This window comes from Oncorhynchus kisutch, unplaced genomic scaffold (assembly GCF_002021735.2).
Source record: "Oncorhynchus kisutch isolate 150728-3 unplaced genomic scaffold, Okis_V2 scaffold1198, whole genome shotgun sequence".
Taxonomy (NCBI): domain Eukaryota; kingdom Metazoa; phylum Chordata; class Actinopteri; order Salmoniformes; family Salmonidae; genus Oncorhynchus; species Oncorhynchus kisutch.
In genome coordinates, this window is record NW_022263143.1 from 38,248 (window position 1) to 48,247 (window position 10,000).

Here is a 10,000-nt window from a genome sequence, read left to right on the forward strand (position 1 = left end):
CCCTCTCTCCCCCTCTAACTCTCTCCCCCTCTGACCTCTCCCCCTCCCCCCTCCCTCTCTCCCCCCTCCCTTTCTCCCCCCTACAGTAACAGTCACAATCAGAAGGTCCAGATGCACATGTTGGATCTGATGAGTTCTATAATAATGGAGGGAGACGGAGTCACACAGGAACTACTGGACACCATCCTGATCAACCTGATACCTGCTCACAAGGTAACGCATCAACCTGATACCTGCTCACAAGGTAACGCATCAACCTGATACCTGCTCACAAGGTAACACTGATTCAACCTGATACCCTGCTCACAAGGTAACACTGATCAACCTGATACCTGCTCACTAGGTAACACTGATCAACCTGATACCTGCTCACAAGGTAACGCATCAACCTGATACCTGCTCACTAGGTAACCTGATCAACCTGATACCTGCTCACTAGGTAACACTGATCAACCTGATACCTGCTCACAAGGTAACGCATCAACCTGATACCTGCTCACTAGGTAACACTGAATCAACCTGATACCCTGCTCACAAGGTAACATACTGATCAACCTGATACCTGCTCACAAGGTAACGCATCACCCTGATACCTGCTCACTAGGTAACCTGATCAACCTGATACCTGCTCACTTAGGTAACACTGATCAAACCTGATACCTGCTCACAAGGTAACATACTGATCACCTGATACCTGCTCACAAGGTAACGCATCACCCTGATACCTGCTCACAAGGTAACGCATCAACCTGATACCTGCTCACTAGGTAACACTGATCAACCTGATACCTTGCTCACAAGGTAACATACTGATCAACCTGATACCTGCTCACAAGGTAACGCATCAACCTGATACCTGCTCACAAGGTAATGCATCAACCTGATACCTGCTCACAAGGTAACTGATCAACCTGATACCTGCTCACTAGGTAGCACTGATCAACCTGATACCTGCTCACAAGGTAACATACTGATCAACCTGATACCTGCTCACAAGGTAACATACTGACCAACCTGATACCTGCTCACAAAGGTAACACTGGATCAACCTGATACCTGCTCACAAGGTAACACTGATCAACCTGATACCTGCTCACAAGGTAACACTGATCAACCTGATACCTGCTCACTAGGTAACACTGATCAACCTGATACCTGCTCACAAGGTAACGCATCAACCTGATACCTGCTCACAAGGTAACATACTGATCAAACCTGATACCTGCTCACAAGGTAACACTGATCAACCTGATACCTGCTCACAAGGTAACACTGATCAACCTGATACCTGCTCACAAGGTAACACTGATCAACCTGATACCTGCTCACAAGGTAACATACTGATCAACCTGATACCTGCTCACAAGGTAACACTGATCAACCTGATACCTGCTCACTAGGTAACACACTGATCAACCTGATACCTGCTCACAAGGTAACACACTGATCAACCTGATACCTGCTCACAAGGTAACACTGATCAACCTGATACCTGCTCACAAGGTAACACTGATCAACCTGATACCTGCTCACTAGGTAACACTGATCAACCTGATACCTGCTCACTAGGTAACACACTGATCAACCTGATACCTGCTCACAAGGTAACACTGATCAACCTGATACCTGCACACAAGGTAACAATGATCAACCTGATACCTGCTCACTAGGTAACGCATCAACCTGATACCTGCTCACTAGGTAACACTGATCAACCTGATACCTGCTCACTAGGTAACATACTGATCAACCTGATACCTGCTCACTAGGTAATGCATCAACCTGATACCTGCTCACAAGGTAATGCATCAACCTGATACCTGCTCACAAGGTAATGCATCAACCTGATACCTGCTCACTGGGTAATGCATCAACCTGATACCTGCTCACTAGGTAACACTGATCAACCTGATACCTGCTCACTAGGTAACACTGATCAACCTGATACCTGCTCACTAGGTAACACTGATCAACCTGATACCTGTTGGATCCTCTCTCCTCCTGTCCAGAACCTGAATAAGCAGGCGTACGACTTGGCCAAGACTCTGCTGAAGAGGACCGTTCAGACCATAGAAACATGTATCGCAAATGTTAGTACTGTAAACTAATACATACATATATACCTATACTATACACTATATATATATATACATATATATACCTATACTTTACACTATATATATATATATACCTATACTTTACACTATATATATATATATATACCTATACTATACACTATATATATATATATATATATACCTATACTATACACTATATATATACCTATACTTTACACTATATATATACCTATACTATACACTATATATATATATATACCTATACTTTACACTATATATATATATATATATACCTATACTATACACTATATATATATACCTATACTTTACACTATATATATACCTGTACTTTACACTATATATATATATATACTTTACACTATATATATACCTGTACTATACACTATATATATACCTATACTATACACTATATATATACCTATACTATACACTATATATATACCTATATTATACACTATATATACCTATACTATACACTATATATATACCTATATTATACACTATATATACCTATACTATACACTATATATATATATTATATATATATATACTATACACTATATATATATATATATATATACCTATACTATACACTATATATATACCTATACTATACACTATATATATACCTATACTATACACTATATATATACCTGTACTATACACTATATATATATACCTATACTTACACTATATATATACCTATACTATACACTATATATATACCTATACTATACACTATATATATACCTGTACTATACACTATATATATATACCTATACTATACACTATATATATATACCTATACTATACACTATATATATACCTGTACTATACACTATATATATATACCTATACTATACACTATATATATATACCTATACTATACACTATATATATACCTGTACTATACACTATATATATATACCTATACTTTACACTATATATATACCTATACTATACACTATATATATACCTATATTATACACTATATATACCTATACTATACACTATATATATATATATACTATACACTATATATATATATATACCTATACTATACACTATATATATACCTATACTATACACTATATATATACCTATACTATACACTATATATATATACCTATACTATACACTATATATATACCTATACTATACACGATATATATACCTATACTATACACTATATATATAACTATACTATACACATATAGATATATATAGATAGTACCTATACTATACACTATATATATACCTATACTATACACATATATATATATATATATATACCTATACTATACACTATATATATACCTATATACTATATATATATATATAGTATAGGTTATATATATATATATATATAGTGTAGAGTTAGTATATATGAAGAGTGTATATATATAGTGTATAGTATAGGTATAAATATATAGTGTATAGTATAGGTATAATATATATGTATAGTATGGTATAAATATATAGTGTATAGTATAGGTATATATAGTATATATAGTGTAAAGTATAGGTATAAAATATATAGTGTATAGTATAGGTATATATATATATATAGTGTAAAGGTATATATATAGGTGTATATATATATATATATATAGTGTATAGTACAGGTGTATATATATATTGGTGTGTGTGTGTATAGATATACCATTCAGACCAACTAACATCTCTCCCCCGCACCTCCCTCCCTCCCTGCCCCTCTCTCCCTCCCTGCCCCTCTCTCTCTCCCTCCCTGCCCCCCTCTCTCCCTCCCTCCCTGCCCCTCTCTCTCTCCTCTCCTCCTCTCTCCCTCCCTGCCCCTCTCTCTCCTCTCTCCTCTCTCCCTCCCTGCCCCTCTCTCTCCTCTCTCCTCTCTCCCTCCCTCCCTGCCTCTCTCTCTCTCCTCCCTGCCTCTCTCTCTCTCCCTCCCTGCCTCTCTCTCTCTCTCCCTCCTGCCTCTCTCTCTCTCCCTCCCTGCCCTCTCTCTCTCCCTCCCTGCCCCTCTCTCTCCCTCCCTGCCCCTCTCTCTCCCTCCCTGCCCCTCTCTCTCCCTCCCTGCCTCTCTCTCTCCCTCCCTGCCCCTCTCTCTCCCTCCCTGCCCCCTGCCTCGCTCTCTCCCTCCCTGCCCCTCTCTCTCCCTCCCTGCCCCTCTCTCTCCCTCCCTGCCCCTCGCTCTCCTCCTGCCCCCTCCCTCTCTCCTCCTGCCCCTCTCTCCCTGCCCCTCTCCCTCCCTCTCTCTCCTCTCTCCCTCTCTCTCTCCCTGCCCCTCCCTCTCTCTCTGTCTCTCCTCCCTCTCTCTCTCCCTCCCCCCTCCAGTTCTTTAACCAGGTGCTGGTGATGGGCAAGTCTTCAGTCAGTGATCTGTCAGAGCACGTGTTTGATCTGATCCAGGAGCTGTTCTCTCCATCGACCCTCTGCTGCTCACGTCCGTCATGCCCCAGCTAGAGTTTAAAACTCAAGGTATAGGACACATCGACACACACAGGGGGGTTGTATGATCTGATCCAGGAGCTGTTCTCCATCGACCCCCCAGCTAGAGTTTAAACTCAAGGTATAGGACCCATCGACACACACGGGGTTGTAATGGTTCTGTCCCGTCTGGTTAGGACAGGTTGGCTCCTTATAGTCGCCAGGTTCTGTCCTGTCTGGTTAGGACAGGTAGTTCCTGATAGTCGCCAGGTTCTGTCCTGTCTGGTTAGGATTTGTCATCGATAAAATGCAATTGTGTTAGTTGTCCGTAGCTTATGCCTGCCCCCACACCATAACCCCACCACCACCATGGGGCCCTCTGTTCACAACGTTGACATCAGCAAACCGCTCGCCCACACGACGCCATACATGCGGTCGGCAGTTGTGAGGCCGGTTGGACGTATTGCCAAATTCTCTAAAACTACATTGGAGGCGGCTTATGGTAGAGAAATGAACATTACATTCTCTGGCAACAGCTCTGGGTGGACATTCCTGCAGTCAGCATGCCAATTGCACGTTCCCTCAAAACATGAGACATCTGTGGGCGTTGCGGCGTGAGACAAAAACTGCACATTTTAGAGTGGCCTTCCCCCAGCACAAGGTGCACCTGTGTAATGACCACGCTGTTTAATCAGATTCTTGATTTGCCACACCTGTCGGGTAGATGGATTATCTTGGTAAAGGAGAAATGCTCACTGACAGGGATGTCAACAAATTCGTGCACCAAATTTGAGAGAGAAACTTCTTGTGCGTTTTTTAACATTTCTGGGACCTTTTCTATTTCATGAAACATGGGACCAACACTTTACATGTTGAGTTTTATATTGCTGTTCAGTATAGAAGATAAAAATAAAAACTTTCAACCGGTCCGTTTATCAATACCGGGGTATATAGTAAAATTTGAGATACATACTAGCCAGCCTTACGCCAAGCCCACCCACCTAAGCCCCATTTCCTTCCAGAAAAAACCCTGGACTCACACACACCTACTAGACCCAAAATACGACCGTTGAATTAAAATATATTTAAAGTCTAATCTAATTTGTCTGTGTGTTGCAGAGTAACGACGGAGAAGAACGTCTAGCTGTCGTCAGACTGCTGGCCAAGCTGTTTGGAGCCAAAGACTCAGAACTGGCCACTCAGAACAGACCGCTGTGGCAATGCTTCCTGGGACGGTGAGACACACACACATTACACACACACACACACACGTGTAGTAGAGGTGCTTTGCGTTAACGAGGTGCTCTATCCCCAGGTTCAATGACATCCATGTCCCAGTGAGGCTTGAGTCGGTCAAGTTCGCGTCCCACTGTCTGATGAACCATCCAGACCTGGCCAGAGACCTCACAGGTAGGTTTCTGAGGAACCTTCCAGACCTGGTTTTAAAGGTGTCTGAGGAACCTTCCAGACCTGGTTTTAAAAGACCTCACAGGCAGGTGTCTGAGGAACCTTCCAGACCTGGTTTTAAAGATGTCTGAGGAACCTTCCAGACCTGGTTTTAAAGGTGTCTAAGGAACCTTCCAGACCTGGCCAGAGACCTCACAGGGACCTTTTTAAAGTCCCACGACCGAGTTTGGGAGACGCTGCCCTAACCAAATATGTCTGTATCGTCCAATCAGAGTTCCTGAAAGTGCGATCACATGACCCAGAGGAGGCGATCCGACACGACGTCATCGTAAACGATCATCAACGCCGGGAAGAAAGACCTGAACCTGGTTAACGACCAACTGCTGGGCTTCGTGAGGGAGAGGACCCTGGACAAGAGGGTGCGACCTCAGTTCTTTATTCTCACCTGACCTCTACCTTCTCCGTTCTTTATTCTCACCTGACCTCTACCTTCTCAGTTCTCACCTGACCTCTACCTTCTCCGTTCTCACCTGACCTCTACCTTCTCAGTTCTTTATTCTCACCTGACCTCTACCTTCTCCGTTCTTTATTCTCAACCTGACCTCTACCCTTCTCCGTTCTTTATTCTCACCTGACCTCTACCTTCTCAGTTCTTTATTCTCACCTGACCTCTACCTTCTCCGTTCTCAACTGACCTCTACCTTCTCCGTTCTCACCTGACCTCTACCTTCTCAGTTCTTTATTCTCACCTGACCTCTACCTTCTCAGTTCTTTATTCTCACCTGACCTCTACCTTCTCCGTTCTTTATTCTCACCTGACCTCTACCTTCTCAGTTCTTTATTCTCACCTGACCTCTACCTTCTCCGTTCACAACCTACCTCTACCTTCTCCGTTCTTTATTCTCACCTGACCTCTACTTTCTCAGTTCTTTATTCTCACCTGACCTCTACCTTCTCAGTTCTTTATTCTCACCTGACCTCTACCTTCTCAGTTATTTATTCTCACCTGACTCTACCTTCTCAGTTCTTTATTCTCACCTGACCTCTACCTTCTCAGTTCTTTATTCCTCACCTGACCTCTACCTTCTCAGTTCTTTATTCTCACCTGACCTCTACCTTCTCCGTTCTTTATTCTCACCTGACCTCTACCTTCTCCGTTCTTTATTCTCTCACCTGACCTCTACTTTCTCAGTTCTTTATTCTCACCTGACCTCTACCTTCTCAGTTTCTTTATTCTCACCTGACCTCTACCTCTTCTCCGTTCTTTATTCTCACCTGACCTCTACCTTCTCAGTTCTTTATTCTCAACCTGACCTCTACCTTCTCCGTTCACACCTGACCTCTACCTTCTCCGTTCTTTATTCTCACCTGACCTCTACTTTCTCAGTTCTTTATTCTCACCTGACCTCTACCTTCTCAGTTCTTTATTCTCACCTGACCTCTACCTTCTCAGTTCTTTATTCTCACCTGACCTCTACCTTCTCAGTTCTTTATTCTCACCTGACCTCTACTTTCTCAGTTCTTTATTCTCACCTGACCTCTACCTTCTCAGTTCTTTATTCTCACCTGACCTCTACCTTCTCAGTTCTTTATTCTCACCTGACCTCTACCTTCTCAGTTCTTTATTCTCACCTGACCTCTACCTTCTCAGTTCTTTATTCTCACCTCACATCTTTNGTCATTGAACCTTCCAGACCTGGTTTTAAAGGTGTCTGAGGAACCTTCCAGACCTGGTTTTAAAGACCTCACAGGCAGGTGTCTGAGGAACCTTCCAGACCTGGTTTTAAAGATGTCTGAGGAACCTTCCAGACCTGGTTTTAAAGGTGTCTGAGGAACCTTCCAGACCTGGCCAGAGACCTCACAGGTAGGTTTCTGAGGAACCTTCCAGACCTGGTTTTAAAGGTGTCTGAGGCCTGGCCAGAGACCTCACAGGGACCTTTTTAAAGTCCCACGACTGAGTTTGGGAGACGCTGCCCTAACCAAATATGTCTGTATCGTCCAATCAGAGTTCCTGAAAGTGCGATCACATGACCCAGAGGAGGCGATCCGACACGACGTCATCGTAACGATCATCAACGCCGGGAAGAAAGACCTGAACCTGGTTAACGACCAACTGCTGGGTTTCGTGAGGGAGAGGACCCTGGACAAGAGGGTGCGACCTCAGTTCTTTATTCTCACCTGACCTCTACCTTCTCCGTTCTTTATTCTCACCTGACCTCTACCTTCTCAGTTCTCACCTGACCTCTACCTTCTCAGTTCTCACCTGACCTCTACCTTCTCAGTTCTCACCTGACCTCTACCTTCTCAGTTCTCACCTGACCTCTACCTTCTCCGTTCTCACCTGACCTCTACCTTCTCAGTTCTTTATTCTCACCTGACCTCTACCTTCTCAGTTCTTTATTCTCACCTGACCTCTACCTTCTCCGTTCTCACCTGACCTCTACCTTCTCAGTTCTTTATTCTCACCTCACCTCTACCTTCTCAGTTCTTTATTCTCACCTCACCTCTACCTTCTCCGTTCTCACCTGACCTCTACCTTCTCAGTTCTCACCTGACCTCTACCTTCTCCGTTCTCACCTGACCTCTACCTTCTCAGTTCTTTATTCTCACCTGACCTCTACCTTCTCAGTTCTTTATTCTCACCTGACCTCTACCTTCTCGGTTCTTTATTCTCACCTGACCTCTACCTTCTCAGTTCTTTATTCTCACCTGACCTCTACCTTCTCCGTTCTCAACTGACCTCTACCTTCTCAGTTCTTTATTCTCACCTGACCTCTACCTTCTCTGTTCTCACCTGACCTCTACCTTCTCAGTTCTTTATTCTCACCTGACCTCTACCTTCTCAGTTCTTTATTCTCACCTGACCTCTACCTTCTCAGTTCTTTATTCTCACCTGACCTCTACCTTCTCCGTTCTCACCTGACCTCTACCTTCTCAGTTCTTTATTCTCACCTGACCTCTACCTTCTCAGTTCTTTATTCTCACCTGACCTCTACCTTCTCAGTTCTTTATTCTCACCTGACCTCTACCTTCTCAGTTCTTTATTCTCACCTGACCTCTACCTTCTCAGTTCTTTATTCTCACCTGACCTCTACCTTCTCCGTTCTCAACTGACCTCTACCTTCTCAGTTCTCACCTGACCTCTACCTTCTCAGTTCTTTATTCTCACCTGACCTCTACCTTCTCTGTTCTCACCTGACCTCTACCTTCTCTGTTCTTTATTCTCACCTGACCTCTACCTTCTCAGTTCTTTATTCTCACCTGACCTCTACCTTCTCTGTTCTTTATTCTCACCTGACCTCTACCTTCTTGTTCTCAACTGACCTCTACCTTCTCAGTTCTTTATTCTCACCTGACCTCTACCTTCTCAGTTCTTTATTCTCACCTGACCTCTACCTTCTCCGTTCTCACCTGACCTCTACCTCCAGTTCTTATTCTCCACCTTGACCTCTACCTTCTCTGTTTCTGCACCTGACCTCTACCTTCTCTGTTCTTTATAATCTCACCTGACCTCCTACCTTCTCTGTTCTTTATTCTCTAGACCTGACCTCTACCTTCTTGTTCTCAACGGAACCTCTTACCTTCTCAGTTCTTATTCTCACCTGACCTCTTACTTCTCAGTTCTGCTATTCTCACCTGACTCGTACCTTCTCCGTTCTCACCTGACCTCTACCTTCTCCGTTCTTTATTCTCACCTGACCTCTACCTTCTCCGTTCTTTATTCTCACCTGACCTCTACCTTCTCAGCTCTTTATTCTCACCTGACCTCTACCTTCTCCGTTCTCACCTGACCTCTACCTTCTCAGTTCTCACCTGACCTCTACCTTCTCCGTTCTCACCTGACCTCTACCTTCTCAGTTCTTTATTCTCACCTGACCTCTACCTTCTCAGTTCTCACCTGACCTCTACCTTCTCAGTTCTTTATTCTCACCTGACCTCTACCTTCTCAGTTCTTTATTCTCACCTGACCTCTACCTTCTCCGTTCTCACCTGACCTCTACCTTCTCCGTTCTTTATTCTCACCTGACCTCTACCTTCTCAGCTCTTTATTCTCACCTGACCTCTACCTTCTCCGTTCTCACCTGACCTCT

General features: G+C 43.5%; 1 protein-coding gene across 1 annotated transcript in view; it reads left to right on the forward strand.

Annotated features, from left to right (window-relative positions):
• Positions 1 to 10,000, forward strand: part of LOC109886933 (sister chromatid cohesion protein PDS5 homolog A-like) — a 66,895-nt gene that overhangs the window by 30,261 nt on the left and 26,634 nt on the right. Inside the window, 7 exon segments of the mRNA XM_031817915.1 lie at positions 58 to 213; positions 2,010 to 2,090; positions 4,410 to 4,493; positions 4,496 to 4,545; positions 5,615 to 5,737; positions 5,818 to 5,912; positions 7,916 to 8,061. Of these exon segments, the coding sequence (XP_031673775.1) occupies positions 58 to 213; positions 2,010 to 2,090; positions 4,410 to 4,493; positions 4,496 to 4,545; positions 5,615 to 5,737; positions 5,818 to 5,912; positions 7,916 to 8,061 (735 nt within the window).